General features: G+C 41.6%; 1 protein-coding gene across 1 annotated transcript in view; it reads left to right on the top strand.

The window, feature by feature from the left end:
* Positions 1-13,547: 13,547 nt before the first annotated feature.
* Positions 13,548-23,083, top strand: part of LOC309544539 (uncharacterized protein) — a gene marked incomplete at its 3' end in the record, with an annotated part of 95,471 nt that continues 85,935 nt past the window's right edge. The window contains exons 1-2 of the mRNA XM_082243443.1: positions 13,548-14,252; positions 14,448-14,787. Of these exons, the coding sequence (XP_082099569.1) occupies positions 13,762-14,252; positions 14,448-14,787 (831 nt within the window). The 5' untranslated portion in view covers positions 13,548-13,761. The remainder of the gene's footprint in view (positions 14,253-14,447; positions 14,788-23,083) is intronic.

Here is a 23,083-nt window from a genome sequence, read left to right as displayed (position 1 = left end):
CATACCTCCCTCCCACACCCTCCCACCTCCTATAAATAAGCCAGGGCAGCATCCATCTTAGATCATTCTGAAGCAGTGTGTGTAGTGAGAGTAGGGAGAGAGCTGCTGCTGCTGCTGTTAAGCTAGGGACAGTTAGTCAGTGTTCCTGGTCTTGCAGTGTTCTTGGTCCACTACTGCTGTAAGGACAGCACCCCAAAAAGCCCTTCTAAGGGCTGGTATTTGTGTCATTTTTTATATATATATATATATATATATATCTAGTGTCCCCAAAAGCCCTTTTAAGGGCTGGTAATTGAGGTTTTTTTTTTTATTTATATATATACATATATATATATATATATATAGCGTCCCCAAAAGCCCTTTTAAGGGCTGGTAAGGTAATAGAGTTTTTTCTATATATATATATATATATATATATATATATATATATATATATATATATATATTGTACACTGTGACTGCAGTTGCCTGCCCGCTGTGTGTGAGAGGCCACAGACCTACCACAGACTGTACTGTGTGCACACCACACTCATTTCAGGTGGCACAGGCACAGTACCTGGCATTTTAAAAAATATTTTTTTTTCCTCTGTCATAATTGCAGTGAGTGCTGTGTCAGGTCCACAGAGTGTACTGTACCCACTGCAGTGCACTGCCCACCACTGATATATATACGGTGGCACAGCATCTTGTTGCAATAAATTGAAAAAAAAAAAAATATTTTTTATTATTGCAGTTGCCTGGGCTGCCAGTGACTGTCAGGTCCACAGAGTGTACTTTGCCCACTGCAGTGCCACTGTGTGCCCACCCACCACTGATATATAAGGTGGCACAGCAGCTTGCAAAGTAAAAAAAATATATATATTTTTTTTAAATTGCAGTTGCCTGGGTGCCAGTGACTGCTGTCAGGTCCACAGAGAGTGTACTGTGCCACTGCCCACCCACCACTGATATATAAGGTGGCACAGCAGCTTGCAAAGTAAAAAAAATATATATTTTTTTAAATTGCAGTTTCCTGGGTGCCAGTGACTGCTGTCAGGTCCACAGAGAGTGTACTGTGCCACTGCCCACCCACCACTGATATATAAGGTGGCACAGCAGCTTGCAAAGTAAAAAAAGAAAAAGCCAGCCGCAGAGAAGCCATATTCCTGAAAATATAAGAAAAATGCTGTTTTTTAGGGGTTCTGGACATGCTACAGAGCTGAAACTTGACAGGTACACTTTTTAGACCCCCCAGACACTAAATACAAAAAATGACATGCCTGCCTTAAAAAATGCCCGCTAAATGCCTGCAAGAGAAAAAGCCAGCCGCAGAGAAGCCGTATTCCTGAAAATATAAGAAAAATGCTGTTTTTTAGGGGTTCTGGACATGCTACAGAGCTGAAACTTGACAGGTACACTTTTTAGACCCTCCAGACACTAAATACAAAAAATGACATGCCTGCCTAAAAAAATGCCCGCTAAATGCCTGCAAGAGCAAAAGCCAGCCGCAGAGAAGCCGTATTCCTGAAAATATAAGAAAAATGCTGTTTTTTAGGGGTTCTGGACATGCTACAGAGCTGAAACTTGACAGGTACACTTTTTAGACCCTCCAGACACTAAATACAAAAAATGACATGCCTGCCTAAAAAAATGCCCGCTAAATGCCTGCAAGAGAAAAAGCCAGCCGCAGAGAAGCCATATTCCTGAAAATATAAGAAAAATGCTGTTTTTTAGGGGTTCTGGACATGCTACAGAGCTGAAACTTGACAGGTACACTTTTTAGACACTCCAGACACTAAATACAAAAAATGACATGCCTGCCTAACAAAATTCCCGCTAAATGCCTGCAAGAGAAAAAGCCAGCCGCAGAGAAGCCGTATTCCTGAAAATATAAGAAAAATGCTGTTTTTTAGGGGTTCTGGACATGCTACAGAGCTGAAACTTGACAGGTACACTTTTTAGACCCTCCAGACACTAAATACAAAAAATGACATGCCTGCCTAAAAAAATGCCCGCTAAATGCCTGCAAGAGAAAAAGCCAGCCGCAGAGAAGCCATATTCCTGAAAATATAAGAAAAATGCTGTTTTTTAGGGGTTCTGGACATGCTACAGAGCTGAAACTTGACAGGTACACTTTTTAGACCCTCCAGACACTAAATACAAAAAATGACATGCCTGCCTAAAAAAATGCCCGCTAAATGCCTGCAAGAGGAAAAGCCAGCCGCAGAGAAGCCGTATTCCTGAAAATATAAGAAAAATGCTGTTTTTTAGGGGTTCTGGACATGCTACAGAGCTGAAACTTGACAGGTACACTTTTTAGACCCCCCAGACACTAAATACCAAAAATGACATGCCTGCCTAAAAAAATGCCCGCTAAATGCCTGCAAGAGAAAAAGCCAGCCGCAGAGAAGCCGTATTCCTGAAAATATAAGAAAAATGCTGTTTTTTAGGGGTTCTGGACATGCTACAGAGCTGAAACTTGACAGGTACACTTTTTAGACCCCCCAGATGCTAAATCCAAAGAAATTTTTTATTTTTATTTTTTTTTAATTTTTCCAATAATTGGCTCTCTATCAAAAAATTATAATTTTTAAGAACTTTTTTTTGCGTGATCCCTCTCCGGCATGCCACAGTCCAGGTGTTAGTCCCCTTGAAACAACTTTTCCATCACTATTGTGGCCAGAAAGAGTCCCTGTGTGTTTTAAAATTCGCCTGCCTATTGAAGTCTATGGCGGTTCGCCCGGTTCGCCGGTTCGCGAACATTTGCCGATGTTCGCGTTCGCCGTTCGCGAGCGGCGAATTTTAGGTTCGCGACATCACTATTGGTGACAAATAAATAAATAAATAAATAAATAATGGTGGCTTATGCTCAAGTATTGGTGATGAATAAATTAAATAAATATTGTGACAAATAAATAGATAATTAATTGGTGAAATAATGTCCAAAGTGAAATCAGTGCCCGTGTGAATATATGAAGCACAATATTTGAAAGAGTCCGTTATTAGCAGCAGGTGACAATCTTCCAACATGAACATGCAATGGGTGACCCCGTGGTGGGCAGTGAGGTACCAGGTGACCCCTCTAGTGAATAATGCACTCACCAGAAATACCCACCCCACACAGGGGTATAGAGCGGGTATTAACAGAGATCCACTGTATGGCTCCTGGTGTCCTTCGTAGGTCCTGAAATAAGGCGTCTGCAGAGGAGGGTTCCTAAGTGGGGAGTGCCGGAGTCTGTATGGAAAACTCAACTGTAGGCCGTGGATATGCTGGGTTCCACCAGGGTGTCACTCGTGTTATGGGACCGGGATGTTGAAGTAATAAGAGGCACATAGTGTGATATCGTTTATACAGGTTGTTTATTTAACAAAAGTAGGAGAGGTACTCACATTTGGTAAGAGTAACAAATGCACATAGAGACAGTAAGCGGAGCGCCGAGCGGTCCAAGCCTCCTTCTCAATGCCGGAAGTGATGCGACACGCTGTACCGATTTCGTAACGTCCGTTATGCCTCTCTGACCTTCTTTTGTTCAGTGGCTTTTTGATATATTGTTCTTATATTATTTTTCTAACTTATCTATTTCTTTGATAGATAGATTTGAATGCAAGCTCTCTCTTTAGATGTTTAGGAAGTTACTCTCTGTTAACATAAGACCCCTATACAAAGCGGACAAGATACCGCGAAACATGTTGGGCAAGAAATCTACACATTAGGCACTGTGTCCCTGTGGTATCATGAGAGTATTCCTTCATATATGTGTTGTTTTTAGACGCCTTGTTTGTGTCTTACTCTTTCTGAACATTCTTAATATATTGTGACCAAATAAACTTATATGATTTTTTAACATAATGTAGCCTTAGTGTACCCAGAAAGTTCTCATGCCTCCTCCTCCTCCCTTTTCCTTTCTACAATTGATTTTAGGACCTAGGTACTTCTTTATTGGGTATTTGTCATTTTGACACCCCAATTACTACTAGGATTTAATCTTGGAGTACTGCAGTAATTTCAGGTTATTTATACAATTATATATGACAATGTGTAGAAAAATTCCCTAAAAAATATATTAGCCTAGTTTAGACTGGACTGGAGTGAGGTGAAAACAGGAAAAAAAGTGCAAAGCAAGTTGGCTAGCTGTTAAAATTTTATTCAATTATTATATGGTAGAAAATTAGACTATTAGTCAAAATAAACTTTTGGTGATGAAATCAAAGTGCTGACTGACAACAAACAAAGCATCTCAACTTGTCTGCATGCATCTCAAGTGGTCTTCTTCGCGCACTCATGTTTCTCATGAACCATGCTTGCTTGGTGTTAGGCCTACAGGGTTTTGCAGCAATAATGCAGAGAAGTACTAAAGCAGAATCCATGAAGGATCTTTGCTTATGGGGTTTCTTGCTTAGTTTTTTATAAATAGAATTATGGTGGATAACTTAGTATAACTGACTTTAATTGAATTAATTTTACGTTTTATTAATAGTGTCACAGAGGGTTATACACTCACCTATAATAATGTTGCTCAGTCACGTTATAATTCTGTGAAAGTAAAACAATATATTTTTTGGTCTCTTTTCAGAGCAAGCATGACTGCCACTTGAGTAGATACGAGGAACTCACATCTGCAAAGCGAAAGAAGAAGACTGTGATTCCCTCCCCTTCCATCAAGCAGGCCACATTAATGGGTAGCTGGAGCACGATGCCTCAGAGATCCATCGACAAGGCAATCATGAAGTATGTATATAAATACACAACTGGTAAGACTGCACAAAGTCCAACACTGCACAGATGTCACAGTAGCATCAGGAAAAAGTACTATTGATATCAATCAGTCCATGATTCTTCAATATCTATCCTGGGATGGTTTGATATACAGGTGTAGCTTTCAAAGGGTCACCACCACCACCGTGCTCCAAGGGGGGAGGAGAAATGCCCACTCACCAGATGCTGTGGCCCAAAGCACTCTCGTGTTTGAGCAGTAAAGCCTGTAGGGTTAGTCAATGCTCCGCAACATCCACACCGGGTATCACACTAACTAAGACCGTTAAGGCTCGGCTTCTGCTCTCCTAGACAAACATCTGATTTCCCAGGCTGAGAAATCAGATGTTTGTCTAGGAGAGCAGAAGCCGAGCCTTAACGGTCTTAGTTGGTGTGATACCCGGTGTGGATGTTGCGGAGCATTGACTAACCCTACAGGCTTTACTGCTCAAACACGAGAGTGCTTTGGGCCACAGCATCTGGTGAGTGGGCATTTCTCCTCCCCCCCTTTGGAGCACGGTGGTGGTGGTGACCCTTTGAAAGCTACACCTGTATATCAAACCATCCCAGGATAGATATTGAAGAATCATGGACTGATTGATATCAATAGTACTTTTTCCTGATGCTACTGTGACATCTGTGCAGTGTTGGACTTTGTGCAGTCTTACCAGTTGTGTATTTATATACATACATTTTTGGCACTAACTTTGTGTTAAGTTTTGCGCTACTGGTTCATCTAGAGAGTATTTTGGAATACCTTCTATTGTTTCCATCACCTATATTTATTTTTGTTAAGTAGCAGCATTGCCATCCTATACATTATATTTACTGTCCTCATTCAGCTCTTGGGGTAGCTTACTATAGGTTTCGGTGGGCTCTGTAAGCTTTCTTCTCTTATTAATCATGAAGTATGTTGTCCGAGGACTTCAGCCTTTCAACATTGTAGAGCAAGCAGCTTTCCGCGATTTTGTGTTAGACCTGGTACCAAATAGCAAAATAATGACAAGAATCACACTCACACCTATGATTGATGATGCTGCCAAACAGATGAAGATCAAGATTATTGAGGCCATGCAAACTGTTGACTAGGGATGATCGAACGGTTCGGGTCGACCATCGGTTCGGTCCGAACATTGGGTGTTCGAGGTTCGGCCGAATTTGTCATTTAGCATTTATTAGTGTGAGGAAAGGGATATCTAGTGTAGTTAGAGTGCTCCTTTACACTTAAGTTAGCTTCAAAAATTTAGTTTCTGTAGGGAAAGTATGAAGTGTCAGGGGACCGTAGTGTAGTGTAGGGTTAACTGACAGTGACTGCTATGGCAGGGTGACAAAACCCTTCCATAGCAGGGTGACCACTATAGAGAAATTATCATTTCTCTGAATAGCTTCGGGACACCATTATGGCTTCTCACCAGGCAAGCATTTTTTATGCTGCAGGGGCTGCCACTGTCAGTGCTTTTTTTTTTTTAATTTAAAGATTTTTATTGAATTATTTAAAGAACATACAAAAGAAAATAAGTGCTATGCAAACGTAATACAGCAGTTCAAAAGACCACAAAGTGGCCTCATTGGCAATATAAACTTTACGGAATTGACAAACGTTTCATCAGTACACTCAGAAGCATCTACAATGAAGTAGGTCATACATGTAACACATGTGCCCAATGAACCCAAAGCAAATGAAAACATAAACACAGTAATGCGATATACAACTATAAACCACAGTACTTGACCACCAATTAATATGTGGAGGCTAGTAACCCCACCCCGTCTCCCACTGACCATGCTGGAAGAGTAAATATGCGGGCTCACCCCGTAGCCTCTGCTCCCGAGCACCCCCAAGGGGATCAAAACTGTGCTCGAGAACACAGACCACGAGGAGGAGCCGTTCCCCTCCTACATATGTTCCTTCTTATGAAGCATTTCAAGAGAGTAAAGTGAGCTAAGTAGAGGGCACATGTACCATCCTGCTCTTGGACCATGTTATCCAAGGTTGCCATTGCAAACTCGTGTCTCGCGCTGATTTATGTTTAAGGGAGAGAGTACGCTCAAACATGTAGTGTGTGTTTACAAGGTCAACAACCTCTGCAGCGGTTGGTGGAAGCTCTCGTTTCCATGCTCGGGCAATAATAAGTCTCGCTGCTAACAGGACATGAAGTGTGGTATGTCTCAAGTCCTTTGGAACTTCTTCTATCCCAAGGGATAATAGTGCTAAACTCGGATTGCTTAAGACAGGCCTCTGTGCTACCTCCGAGATGACCGTAAATACATCACTCCAATAAGGGTGTAATTTTGGACATTGCCACAGTGTGTGGAAAAGAGTACCCTCTTCTCCACACAACCTCCAGCAGGTATTAGCATACTTACTGTCAAATCTGTGTAGTCTCGAGGGGGTCAAATACCATTTCAAGGAAATTTTTAAGGACAGCTCCCATAGACTGGAGCAGCTAGTAACTTTATGTACTGATTGGAGTGCCCGGGTCCATTGACGTTCTGAGTAGGTTATTCCCAAGTCCCTTTCCCATTGTATAAAAGGAGTAGTTTTGGTGAATTGCATTTTATGTTGAAGGTAGTTATAGAAAAGGGTAATTCCCTTTTGTCTATTGTGCCCCGGAGCCGAAAGATATTTCCAGACTGATATAGAAATGAATTTCGGCCATGGTGGGATCGAGCGCAGAAAATGGACTAATCTGGTATAAGTGAAGAAAAACGATTGGGGAAGTTGGAATTTAGTTTGAAGGTCAGTGAAGGATAGCAACTCGGAGCCCTGATACATATCATCTAAATATTTGATACCTTTCATTTTCCAATTCACAAAATATGCACAGTCCATGAGGGAATGAAGTGCTGTAATGGGGATCCGAAGAGGGGATCGTGCGGTGGCTAATGGATTTTGCGCTAGTAAAGTTCTCCAGGCCGTAGCCGCTGCTTCCATAAAAGACGGGAAGTGTGAGGGTATCTTAGCTCCTAAGGTAGTAGCCATAAGCCAGGCCTGTAAATCCTTTCTGATGCAGTAGGATGCCTCGACTGAACCCCATAGGGTCGTGGGGACTGGTCGAAACCAGTCCTGCATTTGGGTGAGAATGGACGCGGTGTGGTAGTCTTGAACATCCACATAGCCCGCTCCCCCCACTGATCTATGTTTTATAAGTTTGTAGTGCGCGCATCTAGGTTTTTTACCCTGCCAGACAAATTTAGAGAGCATTGATTGGAGGGATTTAAAAAAGTATTTCGGTACGGGAATGGGTATTGTACGGAACAAGTAGAGCAGTTGGGGTAGATACATCATTTTGAAGGCCGCCAACCTCCCCAGCCAGGAGAACCCAGAGGACTCTAAATGCTTTAGGTTATTTTGTAGAGTGGAGCGGGCTGGGATATAATTGTGCTTAAATAACGTTTTAGTGGAAGCTGTTAGATAAACTCCAAGGTAAGAAATGCATTTGTCTTCCCATACATAAGGAAATTGCTGTTGAAGAAGATTACTCGTAATAGGATCTATCCCTATGCCCAAGATATGAGACTTTGATTCATTCACTTTATAAAATGAAACATCACCAAACCACCTGAGAGTCCTCTGAATTTCCGGCAGGGAGGCTGAGGGATTGGTTACCATAAGGATAACGTCGTCTGCGAATAGACTGATTTTGTGGTGTTGGTCCGCTATACGAATCCCTGATATTTTGGGGTTAGAACGTATATGTTCGGCAAGCGTTTCCATAATCATGTTAAAGATCAGTGGGGAGAGAGGGCATCCCTGTCTAGTACCGTTAGTAATGTTAAATGGGACAGATATAGCTTCAGTAGTGCGTACTATGGCCGAGGGGGCGGAATACAGTGCCATGATGGCTCTATGCATAAACCCGTGTATACCGAACTTATGTAGGACAGCTGAAAGGAATCCCCAATGGACCCTGTCGAACGCCTTCTCTGCGTCTAAGGAGAGGAGCAGAGAAGGCGTTCCAGAGATGTCCGCTTGGTGGATAATATTGATAACGCGTCGTGTGGCGTCTGACGCCTGGCGGCCTTTGGTGAATCCAGATTGGTCCTTATGGATAATGGAGGGAAGGAGGTCCACTAACCTAGTAGCTATCAATTTGGCATATATTTTCACGTCCATATTTAAAAGGAAGATAGGCCTAAAGTTCTGAGGTTGATTGGGCTCCTTGCCGGGTTTGGGAAGAGTCACAACCATAGCCTTTAACATTTCGCCGGGGAAGGAAGAGGAAGAAGCTGCATCATTAAATACTCCTCGCAATAGAGGAAGTAAGGAAGATTGAAATGTTTTATAATATTCGGCCGAATAACCGTCTGGGCCGGGGGATTTCAAGGTGGGTAGGGCCGATATTGCTACAGCAATTTCCTGATCGGAAAAGGGACGATTGAGGGACTCCAAATCATTAGAGGTAATGGATGGCAGTTTAATGTGGTCAAGGAAGGAAGCAATGTCCTGTGGTGAGGGAAGATTGAAATGTTTTATAATATTCGGCCGAATAACCGTCTGGGCCGGGGGATTTCAAGGTGGGTAGGGCCGATATTGCTACAGCAATTTCCTGATCGGAAAAGGGACGATTGAGGGACTCCAAATCATTAGAGGTAATGGATGGCAGTTTAATGTGGTCAAGGAAGGAAGCAATGTCCTGTGGTGAGGGTTGGTGCGTCATTGGGTCATCTCTAAGATTATACAATGATGCATAGTAGGAGCTGAAAGCATTAGCTATGAGATTTGGCTTAAGCAATTTCGTCTTAGAATCGGGATAATGCATGTAGGGAATCTTGGACTTGAGTCTTTGCCCTTTAATGCGCAGGGCCATTGCTTTGGTGGCTTTATTGCTAGTGGAGTATGCAGTGGCTTTCCACTTTTTGAGAGTAGTACTAAATTTTTCAAGCAGGAAGGCTCTAAGTTCCTGCCGCAAGGCAAAGATCTGTGACTGCAGGGCAGGAGAAGGTGTTTGTTTGTGTTGCGAGTCCAGGGAAGAAAGTTTGCGGGTAATCTCATCAATTTGCTGTGTTCTCCTCTTCCTGTCCCTGGCTCCTAATTGCATGAACACTCCTCTCAGTACCGCTTTGTGAGCGTTCCACACGACCAACGGATCAGAATCAGGTTGTGAATTTTCAGAGATATAGTTGTTAAGATGCATTTGGATTTCCTCAACATATGACGGGTTAGAGAGTAGGTGGTTGTGCAACCTCCACACAAAGGTAGAGTATGCTGGTGGACCATGGGAAATTGTAATGCTTAGTGGAGAATGATCCGACCAGGTGGCCGTGTGGAGCTCAGCAGCCGAAACACATTCTAACAAACGTTTATCAGAGATACACAGATCTATGCGCGAGTAGGTGCCATGACGCGGGGAGAGGAAGGAGTAGTCCCTCTCCGACGCATGACAGCACCTCCACACGTCATAGAGATCATTGGCCCAAAGAAATTTAGACAAAGAGGAGTTATGTCGTTTAGACACTGCAGAAGAGTCTAAGGCACTGTCTGGAACCAGATTGAAATCTCCACATACCAGGAGGCTGCCAAATTGAAGTGCTTTCGCTTTACCTATCACAGAGCGTATGAAAGGCAGTTGATGGCTGTTTGGTGCATACAAATTAACAATAGTATATTGTCTATTGTCAATAGAGCATCTGAGTATGATGTAACGCCCCTTGGGGTCCAGTATGGCTTCGTGGTGCTGGAACACCAGGGAGTGCTTGACGGCCAGCAGAACCCCCTTACGTTTCTTTTTCCCAGATGCCATATAGATGATAGGAAAGTTCTTATGGCTACAATGTGGAGTAGCAGAGCTAGCAAAGTGCGTTTCTTGTACACAAATGATATCTCCCTTAAGCGAGCATGCCGTGGACCACATAGAGGCCCGCTTGGCGGGGTGGTTCAAGCCCCTGGCATTAATGGATACAACGGAAAACGACATTGCTTAAGGATTGCGGGAGGCCGAACCAGTGACAGGAAATGTAGGTACACACGCCAGTCGATAGTTACAGATACGTTACCGATATGAGTGATGCTGGGCGGGAACAATAATGTTATTATAGGTAGATGTGCAGGACTAGAGGAGACGGTGAGCACTCAGCTGGAGTAGGACGGTGGTCACTCCTAGATCAACACACTGGGTATTAAGAGGTAGTCGCTGAAATACTGCGGTGAAGCAGAACGTACAACACAGCGAAATTCGCTTCTGGTGGCGGAGATAAACAAAAAAATAAAGAAAAAGTTATAACAAGAGAAAACTTGCACAATAGTGCACCGGCACTGAAACTGAGTACAATACTTTGCGGTTAAGAACAAAAAGTGCCAATACTCAGCAAGTGTAACCCTGTGTCAGGCTTGCTGAAAACAAAATGGGGGTTTTCCACACAGGTGGAGGAACAGAACGTGAGGTAAATCAGGTAATCACACATTTGTAGCCCGGCCGGACTAAGTGAAGCTATGGAGGGGTAGCTCTGAACTCACGCTTAAAACCTGAAGTTTGGGGACCCCTGATGCGGCCCGGATCTAGGCGGAGGGGGTAGTCTTGCACCCTCTTGGGAACCTTTAGGAAGCTCTGGAATGATACCCCAAGAGTGAAGTAGCTTCATTCCACCTTCAATAGTGGAAATAGTGTGGGGAATGCCGTTGTGTGTGACCATAAGCGTGGCCGGATGACGCCATTTGTAGACGATTTTATGGTTGAAGAGAGCCTTGGTCAGAGTCTTCAGTTGCTGCCGCTGCTGGAGAGTATGTTGAGACAGATCTGCATATAGTTGGATAGCTTCATATGGAGCTGGCAATGTGCCCATTTTCCTAGACACTTGAAGAATCTGTTCCTTAGCCGGGTAAAAATGTATACGTAAAAGTACATCCCTGGGAACAGAGTCTTCTAGGTGGCGAGGCCTAGGGAGCCTGTGGATCCGATCAATAGTCAACTCTATAGGTGACAGCCCAGGAACCATAGCAGAGAACATAGTAGTTGCATACTGTTGCAGGTCAGCAGGTTGCACAGACTCAGGGATGCCTCTAATTTTAATATTATTGCGGCGAGATCGGTCTTCAAGATCTGCCAATTTATGCTTAATCCAGTCAGTATCATCTCTCTGTTCATTGTAAGCATCAATGAGATCGTTTACTGTGTCAGTGCATTCCTCCATTTTATCTTCTATATGTGTCACCCTCCTGCCCATCTGCAACATCTCACTAGAAAACTTCTGCATGATGGTAGATAAGTTCGCCATTAGAGACGATTGGAATGTCATCAACATATTTTTCATAGTGGTGTCTAGCACCGGTTGTCCCGTAGTAGGGAACGCACCTATGGAGGATTGTAGCGCTGCCATGGCACACAGTTCTGGGAGCGGTGTACTCACTGCGGGATCAGACATGTCCTCCGGTTCCATTCTCATGCGGGTCTTAGCGGGGCTGCCCGTGACTGGGGTCGCTGGAGAAGAAGAAGCAGTCACTCCGGGAGCAGCGGCAACGCGTCAGGTAGATCAGTGTAGGCCGCGGCATCTCCTCCCTCAGCAGGCGCGGCGGCGCCATCTTGGGATTTCCCGGGCCTCGCTGGCGGCCGAGAGAAGAAGGCCGTAAGTTTAGTAGGTCCCCTCTCGTCTTTTCGTTTGCGGGACGACATCTTCCTAAGGGGTCAGGAGTGCCAGTAGATCGATTCTGGAGCGTCGCTGTCTGTTTGCTGCCCCGATGCTGGTGGATTGTCCGGCCGGCTACAGGGAGCTCTCAGCTCAAGCAGCCATTCAGCTCGCGCGCAAGCCACGCCCCCCCTGTCAGTGCTTTTTTGAGGACATGTTTGATGTCAGACATGACATCTGAACATGTGTATAGGGGGTATATATATACATATATGTCTGTATATACACCCCTAGACATATATAGGTGTGATAGTAGCAGAAATAAATGCTTGCGCTAATTAAATCATTTACAGGAATATATTTCTGCTACTATCACACCTATATATGTCTAGGTGTGTATATAAATATATGTATGTGTGTATATATACCACTATACACAAGTTCAGATGTTTTTCCTGACTGCAAAGAACCCCAAAAAATGCCTGCTATTAAACCGGGAGAGAAGCTAACTACCTGTCCTGAAAGAAAGTGTTCTAATACAAACAATCTTTTTGTTTCTGGTTCTGGACATGCTACAGAGCTGAAACTTCACATGCACACCTTTTAGACCCCCCAGATCTGAAATCCAAAGTAAAAATCAAAAAATCTCTTTTTTTTTTTAATTTTTTCAATAATTGGCTTTTTTTATCAAAAATGACAATTATTAAGAACTTTTTTTGTGTGATTTGGTGTCTGGGGGGTCTAAAAGGTGTACCTGTGAAGTTTCAGCTCTGTAGCATGTCCACAACCAGAAAAAAAGATCATATAGGTGTTAAAGTTAAAGGAGGGTCCCGACCCACATCCCTGTTCTACTGAAAAATTATCTTTTTTTTTTTCATGGTTCTGGACATGCTACAGAGCTGAAACTTCACATGCACACCTTTTAGACCCCCCAGATACTAAATCCAAAGTCAAAATAAAAAAATCTCTTTTTTTTTTTAATTTTTTCAATAATTGGCTTTTTTATCAAAAATGACAATTTTTAAGAACTTTTTTTTGTGTGATTAATAGTTAATGGGGCATGACCCAGAACCCTGGGCACTTTTTAGGGGCGTTTATTGGGTTTTAGGGCTTAAAAATTGTGTTTTTTGATTACAGAAGTTCGGGTCCCATTGATTTCAATGGGGTTCTGAAATCCGGGCCGAACTTTCGGGAAGTTCGGGTGTTCTGGCCGAACCAAACTTTTCAAAAGTTTGATCATCCTTACTGTTGACCACATCGCGACAACCACTGACTGTTGGTCAGCCAGGCGGCGTAGTTTCATTGGGGTCACAGCTCACTGGCTGGACCCAGAAAGTTTAAAAAGGTGCTCAGTGGCCCTGGCCTGTAAAAGATTAAGAGGCTCTCACACTTTCGACCTTCTGGCAAATGCACTTAATGATATCCATGCTGAGTATGACATTCGGGGGAAGATAGTCAGAACAACCATGGACAATGGCTCCAACTTCATTAAAGCCTTCAAACTCTTCGGTGAAGATGGAAATGCTGGTGCTCTAGTTCAGGAGGAGGAGGAGGAGGAAGAAGCAGACAAAGATGAGGAGGAGGTCGAGTTTGTCAATGTATCTTCACTTTTGGAAGAGGATGATGGTTTTGAGTTCCAGCTCCCGAAGCACCAGCGTTGTGCATGCCACATTCTTAACCTAATAGCCACTGCCGATGCCAGCAAAGCAGTGTCCAATGACCCTTACAAGAAATTATACTACTCAACATTTGCCAAGTGCAATGCACTTTGGAATAAGTGTTCAAGATCCTCATCAGCAGCTGAAATTGTGGAAGATGCTTGCTCCCTCCAGCTTGTGCGACCAAATGCAACAAGGTGGAACTCTGTGTTCATGGCTGTGGAGAGACTGCTCATGATAGTGAAAGAAAAGGGAGAGGCAACAATGAGAGTTTTCTGCACAGATTTTAAGGTTCCAATGTAAGTTTAAAAATGTTTTATGGTACTCTTTCTGTTCAAACTCAATTCTGGTCCATATTGTCTACTTGTACAACATTTAATTGAATGATTAACATTGAACGATTTACCAAATTCATTGCATGATCACCACATCCAATCATGTAGCAATGCTGCTTTTTGTTTCTTATTGTTTATATGTTCTTGTCTTCTTCATAGGTTTAATCCAGCTGAACTTGCATTCTTGTCTGAGTATTCTGCTGTCATGTCTCCAGTCGCCCAAGCAACTAACATTTTGCAAGCTGAAACCAATGTCCAGATGGGGTGGCTGCTCCCAACCGTCAAGCTCCTGAAAATCAAGCTGAACAGGATCAAGATGCCTCTGAAGTATTGCAAGCCGCTTGTGGATGCCTTGCAGGTGGGCATTGAGAATCGCTTTGGCCCTATGATGGAAGACCCAGAGCTGGTGGCCGCTGCTATTCTGTTTCCAAAATTCAGGACAAATTGGACACAGGAGGATGAGACAATCAAAATAGGCAAGATTAAGATATATAGTGTAGTATGTGTGCATTATTGTGTATTTTACCAATGTGCAATCACGAAGTCACACATACAGCAGTACCGCTCAAATATTGGGGATTACTTTTAATTTTTTTTTTATATGGAAATACACGAGCTTGTCCTGCATAGAAGATATTGCAAACATACCAGGGCATTATGATGTTAGAGTGAGAAATGATGTGGTAGTATGGGAGACTTCCTCTTTAGCATAGCAGTATCATGGCATTGGCAGCCAAGCCTTCCTGTCTAAGGTCTGCCAGGCTGTAAATGCTGCAAAAGGCTTTTTGTTTCAGGGAATTATTTGAATTATAAAGTCGTCACTATTATTTCCATTAAAATAATTTACTGACAATGTCATCATGTCAAATCTGTGTTTACTTTCATGGGTTGAAACTATTATTATTGTTTAGAAGTTCCACAATAATTCTATATAAATCAAACTTAAGCAAGAAACCCCATAACCAAAGATCCTTCATGTATTCTGCTTTAGTTTCTTGCAAAACCCTTTAGGCCTAACTTCATACAACCAACCATGCATCATTCATGAGGAGGAGTGCGCGAAGACCACTTAGATGCAGACAAGTTGAGATGCTTTGTTTGTTGTCAGCACTTTGATTTCATTATTTTGACTAATAGTCTAATTTTCTACCATATACAATTGAATAAAATGAACAGCTAGCTAACACACTCTTATATTTCAGGAATGGAATATATCAAACGAAGTACTGAAGACCCCTCGTTGCATTGTACAGAGGTCAACAGGTCCAGCTCATCTGATGAAGACGACTTCTTTTCTGGCATGCAGGGTTCGAAGGCACAAGACAGTGCCAAACAGCTAGATGCATACTTGTCATGTTCAGCAGATAACATGGACTTGCTCAAGTCTTTTCCAGCTGTGTGCAAGTTGTCTGTTAAGTTAAACACACCCATTCCAGCATCAGCAGCCTGCGAGAGGCTTTTTAGTATTGCAGGATTAGTCTTTAGCCCTAGAAGAGCGACACTGACTAGTTCCAATTTTGAAAACAAACTACTTTTGAGAATAAACCAAAGATTTCTAACTTAAACTGGTATGCATTAAGCAGTCATATAAATATATTTAAGAAGGGAATAAGCTGTGGAGAAAAAAAAAAAACAAGCAGGGAAGAGAGGGTAGGGATGCTTTAAAGGGGCATATTTGATCTGTTTTTGTTTAAGCTCAATGTTTTGCTCTAATCACTTTTGTTGTTACATAAGAAATACTTGAATGTGGCCTACTGGCCTTTGAGATATTTTAGTTGCCCTAACAAGTTGAGGATGAAAAGAAAATGCGTAACTTCCAAAAATGACTGCTTTATGCACACTGAAGGGAATAAGCTGTGGAGAAATAAATGTGAATATTAAGGGTGCGCTGCTGGCTGCTGATGCTGATATGTAAAAAAGCTGCAACCAGGACAAAAATAAATGAATCTGTGATAAATAAATATGGTGCACTAAATCGTATATAAACCAATATACAATATATTCCAATAATGGAACAGTGTATGAAATCAAAGTCCAAAATATTGTGAATCTTGAAATATGTGACAAAACAAGATGAATATATTTTCAAAGGTGCAGGAATCAAACAGGACCTATTCCAAATAGGTGCAGACTCCCACCACCTTGTGGATTTCCCTCTTACCAGGCGGATGAAGGTAAGTGCAAAATAATATCCAAATAGACTTCCAGTGAAACAAAATTGCAAAACCTGTGCTCTCAACTTCCAGTGAAAAAAACAAAATCAGCCTCTTACCAGAAAAAAGGTCTATGTACGCTTGTGACTCTCCTTGGTTGGGGGAGGTTCTCTTTCCCATTAACAGCAGATATGTAGACCAGGCTTGGCTTGAGCGGCTCCCACAGATACCAGTAGACAACTAGACTCACTGATGATTGTCAGCTCCTCCATTCTCTGACTTGCTTGCACTATGTGAAGCAGTGGCTTTGAGCCCGGCACTCTGCATCTGGAAACTTCTATGAGTCTTGTCTACTGTGGTATCTGTATGGGAGCAGCTCCCCCAACCAAGGAGAGTCACAAGCGTACATAGATCTTTTTTCTGGTAAGAGGCTGATTTTGCTTTTTTTCACTGGAAGTTGAGTTGAGAGCACAGGTTTTGCAGTTTTGTTTCACTGGAAGAGTCTATTTGGATATTATATTGCACTTGACTTCATCTGCCGGGTAAGGGGGAAAGAAATCCACAAGGTGTGGTGGGACTCGGAGTCTGCACCTATTTGGAATAGCAGCTGTTTGATTCCTGCACCTTTGAAATTATATTCATCTTGTTTTGTCAAATATATATATTTGAAGATTCACAATATTTTGAACTTTTTATTGACTTAGATTTCATACACTCTTCCTTTATTTCATTATTGGAATATATTGTTGTATATCACATTGGTTTATATATGATTTTGCGCACCAATAAGCTGTGGAGAAAAAAAAAAACAGGCAGGAAAGAGAAGGAGGGATGCTTTAAAAGGGGAAGGGAGGGACATACTTTATCTGTTTTTGTTTACAAAAAGTTACAGCCTAAGGAATTGTAATTGTCCTTTAGGTTAATCATTTGAAATAATAAAAAACAATATGATATTCAAACTTTTGACTTCTTTCTTTAATAACTATATAACACAGTACTCGTACTTGTACTTTCAGTACTTGAGAAGCAATTTTTTTTCAAAACTACTGGTACTTTTACTTTCAGTACTTGATTAGCAAATTTTTTGAAAAAACTACTTGCAATACTTAAGTAAAAAAATGTTGAATACTTTAGTACTTCTACTTAAGTCACTTTTTCTGTGAGCACTTCAACTTCTACTCAAGTCACTTTTTGATCGAGCACTTGTACTTTTACTCAAGTATAAATTTCGAGTACTTTATACAAGTCTGGTTGAAGGTAAATACATCTAATGGGCTATACACACTATACAAATGTCTTTAGATTTTTTCCTTTAGATTTACCAAAACCTTATAATATGATGTCAAATCTAAACACTTTCAATTTGTATGCAATCTTGCAGGCCCTTGCACTACAGTAAAGGTAAATCTAAAGGAAATCTAACAACAGAAGTTGTATAGTGTGTATCCAGCTTAAAGGAAATCAAACAACAAAAGTTGTATAGTGTGTATCTAGCTTTATCCAACACTTCTTGGGTAAGCTTACTATCTCTCTTTGGAGTATCCCTTGCAGTGTAGCTAGAGGGTCCACATTGTCACAGCCACCACATTGTAGGTCCAGTTTGGGGTTCAAAAAATATTGTGTCTCTGTCTTGAACCTCCAACTTTGTCTGCATCATCATCCATTGGTGAAACTTTGTATTGTGGCTTAATTATTTACATCATTGTTCCTTGCCCCTTGGGGTTAATATACTAAAAGAATGTAGGCTGTTCATTTAGCAAAGTTAATTTTCACTTTTCATTGCTTAGTATTGTTTACTTCAACCTTCCAATTATGTGCAGCAAAATCTTATTTTATTTTACATTTTTCTTGCACATGATTGGGTATTTAGGGTAAACAGAGCTTCACCTTATTTACCAAGCCAAATTAAAATTCATTTTGCAAAGTATAATCTCCCTTTTTTAAGTGAACAGTCTCGCTTCTTTAGAAAATCAACCCTATATAGTAAAAATAAAAACCAAGATCAACACAGAAAACTGTTTTTACTGGCACTATGCTGTATTGGCTTTCAAGCATATTACCTTGTATAGTAAAGAGTAAATTGACAATAAAAAGCCGACCATTATTATAGAGAGCCACTTTAAAATATTAAATAAGGTGTACCCACTCTTGGAAAATTAAACATAAATATATTCAGCCTATTTGAAACATCTTGCTTAGTTCATTCAGTAATACAGTAAATGCCATAAGAAGTTTGTCCATCCAATTTATAGTATAATTTTTTTTTTCCTTGCTGAATAGTTCTGCCCTTATTTTGCGAATTTGTCATTTGAAATTTATGTCACAGTAGACTGAAAGATTATTGATAACAAAATACTGCTGCAGTAACTTCTAAAAAAATGCAATTTAAAAGAACACATTGATACATTTAGATAATATTCAGTGGTGTGTCTGTGATTTTTTCCTGTTTGTAAAAAAACCTTTACAGAGCAACTTTAAATTTAAAGGGAAACTATAGGTTTTACATTTTTTACATTTTCCATGCAAATGTTTGGGTATTCTTTGCAAAGTGAATTTTCTTTTACCTTAACATCATTCACCTAGCTTAGGGAATATTCACATTGCAAAGTAAAAATTCACTTTTACAATTTAGAATGATAAGGAATTACATACATAATGTTTGGGATGAAATAAGAGGAATGTACAATTTATCTGATGCGTCATGTATGTTGTAGGCAAAAGAGTTAAATATCTTTTAAATAAGGATGAGTTCCAGAATCGACAGGAGCAGATGAGTGTTGGCGGTCACCATTTTCCTTTCTTTCCAGGGGTCGGTGGGTATCAGGCATTGTAAGGACATGGATCTGCATCGCTGAATGACGTAATTGATGATAGATGTACATCATGGTACTTTTTTTTTTTTTCAAAAAGACTTGCCAAATACTATAGCAATGTGTTTATTTACACTACATTTCTTTGTGAATAATAGGGGGAACTTTGTACCCTTTACCCATTCACATAGGGGGCCGGAATCTGGATGCCCCCTTATTGTTAAATTGTTGGTTTTCAGGTGAGGCTTTCAAGTTTGAAAGAAGATATTTAAGTCTAAGATGGAGCGAATGCCCCCTATTGGTTTTCAAACATTCAAGGCACAGCAAGGTACAGCTTTTTCTACCCAAATAGAAAAGTGGCACATTTGGGGAAAAACATTGTACACACATGCACAGGTAAACACTGATGCAGAAGCTAATTACTTGTATCCTAACAACAGTGTCTCCTAAAAATACATATTCTATGTCCACCAATATCGCCTCCTTTAAATAGAATCTTTGTTATCTGTCAGAGCTAAAGACCAGTACAATTTTCCATTTCACAGTGTGTTGGATACCTGCATCTTCCCATGCACACTGCTGTTTCACTCATAGGCCACTATGTCACCAGTCCGTCCCTGCAGTGTTTAAGGGAAACACTAATGACATAGCAGCCAGCGGGTGGAAACACAGCATGCAGCTAGGAGTCCAGGGAATCCAACACACCCAGAGGTGTCAGGTGCGGAAGATTCTACCAGTGCTACTAGATCTGCAAGATAGTCAAAATTTCATTCAATTGAGGCCGAATTGATAACTGCAAAATGTGTATTTTAAACATACCTGTTGGAAAAGATGTTTTAACACTTTGTTTAGCTTTATTTTTCAAACAAAAAAGTGGAAATATAATTTTTGCAATATTTGTGGTATTATTTATCGCTAGTAGTTCTGGGTGTTATTACCAATAGCTGTTAGGGTATGAAATCAATATACATTCTTTTTAAGAGCCCATTCACATTAGCGCAACTTGTCAGGCGACTTGTCAGCCCCCAAAGTCGTGTCGCGCTAGTCTGAATGGGCTCTAAGGGTCTTGTCTTGCTATGCTGGAAATTAGAGTAATCTGTGTTTTTACAGAGAGCACTTTATGCTCCACATATGGATACTGTGTATTCAAAGAAAATATTTAGAAAATCAAGGATTTTAAATGTTTAGTTAGCTAAGTACATGACAATGTAGGTAAAATAAAAGGAGCACCTGCAGTGGAATCCTAACATTTGTAAATGTACCATGTGTATAAAAAAATACTCAATAACATGCTTTAATAAACAATATCAGGAACACATTGATGTATCATGTCATTAGTAAAAGATAATAAGATGCATATTGATTCATATTACGTCTGTAATTTCATGCTCTGGTAAATGACAGCTACCATAATAATTTTTCTCCCACATAAGAAGAAAATTCCAGGATAATTGAAATGATTTCCCTAGATTATTACTGGTCAGTCTATATCCTTGTTCTTCACAGTGAGTTATGGGGGCATTGAAAGCAACATAAATGACGTTTTTTTTGACCAGGGCTTAATGAAATTGTGAAGAGTATGGCTATGGCTTTATATAATTGAACCATGTTCATTAAGTTTGTTTAAACCTTCTGTATTGGCCCAGTGAATTGTTTCAGTGAGGGAGGGAGTTTTAAGGCAGCTGGCCTTAGAGCATTGGGGCACCCCCAGGAAAACCTAGAGTCTTTTCCCAGGTAGAAGAATTGGTGAGCCTACCTGCTCAGACCACCTTTTCTACAAACCAAGCTAAGATAACTGTTGGGCAATGATAGTAAAATAGTAAAATGAACACTAGGAAGTTTTACTGTCAAAAAAGCATTCCAAAGAAAGACTGTGGCCCTGCTGCATTTGCTCTCTTTTAGTCTGCCTTCTCCAGATAACACATCAGTTTGTGTTCCTCCAGGGGTGAAGCATACTGTATATGATTGAGCTCTGCAACAAAACCATTATGCATCCCTCCCATCCCTCTTCTATCAATCCTTCTACAGTAGTGATGCAAACTGCTATAGCACCAATTATATAGAAGTTTTCAGACTACATGTATTTATTTAATGTAAATATATTATTATTATTATACAGGATTTATATAGCGCCAACAGTTTGCGCAGCGCTTTACAATGTGAAGGAAGACAATACAGTTACAATACAGTTCAAAACAGGAGGAACTAGAGGGCCCTGCTCGTTAGAGCTTACAATCTAGAAGGGAGGGTCAAGTGAAACAAAAGGCAATAACTGTGGGGGATGGGTTGATGGAGAAAAAGGAGATACATTTGTTAGGGGTTGGTAGGATAGGCTTCTCTGAAGAGGAGGGTTTTCAGAGATTGCCTAAAAGCTAATAGAGTGGGGGATAATCGGACAGATAAGGGTAAGGAGTTCCATAGGATTGGAGAGGCTCTGGAAAAGTCCTGGAGGCGAGCATGGGAGGAGGTGATGAGTGAGCTAGAGAGCAGGAGGTTTTGAGAAGAACGAAGAGAGCGATTAGGTTGGTATTTTGAGATGAGGCTGATGATGTAGCTGGGGGCTAGGCTGTGGATTGCTTTGTAAGATGTTGTAAGTATTTTGAATTTAATTTGTTGGGTGAGCGGAAGCCAGTGGAGGGCTTGACAGAGAGGAGCGGCGGACACTGAGCGATTGGTGAGGTGGATGAGCCTGGCGGCAGCATTCATGATGGATTGAAGGGGGGATAGCCTGTGTAGAAGTAAGCCAATGAGAAGGGAATTGCAGTAGTCGAGGCGCGAGATGACCAGGGAGTGAAATAGGAGTTTTGTTGTGTCTTTGGTTAGAAAGGGGCGTATTTTGGAGATGTTGCGGAGGCTGAGGCGGCAAGATTTGGACAGCAATTGGGTGTGGGGTTTGAAGGAGAGTTCAGAGTCCAGGACAACACCTAAGACCTTGGCATGTGGGGATGGGCTGATGGTAATGCCATTGATACTGACGGAGAAATCAGGGGAAGGGGAACGCGGTGGAGGAAAAATTATAAGCTCGGTTTTGGATGGATTTAGTTTGAGGAAGTGGTGAGACATCCAGACCAATATATCTGATAGTAAATTAGTGATGCGTGAGGAGACTGAGGGAGAGAGCTGAGGAGTGGATAGGTAGATTTGGGTATCGTCAGCGTAGAGGTGGTATTGGAAGCGGTGGGAGGCTATCAACTGACCTAGAGAGGAGGTGTAGATTGAAAATAGGAGGGGTCCAAGAACAGAGCCTTGGGGGACTCCAACAGAGAAGGGAAGAGGAGAGGAGGAAGTAGAATTGTAGGTAACGCTGAAGGTGCGGTTAGATAAGTAAGAAGATAACCAGTGAAGAGTACAGTCACGGAGACCAAAGGCATGGAGTTTTTTGAGGAGAAGGGGATGGTCAACCGTATCAAAGGCAGCAGAAAGGTCCAGAAGTAGGAGTACAGAATAGTGTCCATTGATTTTGGCCGTTAGCAGATCGTTTGTCAGCTTTAGGAGTGCAGTTTCAGTGGAGTGTTGAGGCCGAAATCCAGACTGAAGAGGATCAAGGAGGCTATTCTCGGCAAGGTGGTCGCACAGTCGGTTGTAGACTAGACGTTCGAGGAGTTTGGATGAAAAGGGGAGCAAGGAAATAGGGCGTAGGTTGTTCAGATCGGTTGGGTCCAGTGAGGGCTTTTTAAGTATGGGGCTGACTAGTGCATGTTTTAGAGAGTTGGGGAAGATGCCAGAAGAGAGGGAGAGATTGAAGATGTGGGTTAAAGAGTGTAGAATAGGGCCAGAAGGTGAACGTAGCATTTGCGAGGGAACAGGATCCAGAGGGCAGGTTGTTAAGTGG

The sequence above is a fragment of the Pelophylax lessonae genome (genome assembly GCF_965119305.1).
Source record: "Pelophylax lessonae genome assembly, chromosome: 1".
Taxonomy (NCBI): Eukaryota; Metazoa; Chordata; class Amphibia; order Anura; family Ranidae; genus Pelophylax; species Pelophylax lessonae.
Note: the sequence above shows the minus strand (reverse complement) of the source record. Positions and strands in the feature narration are given on the sequence as shown.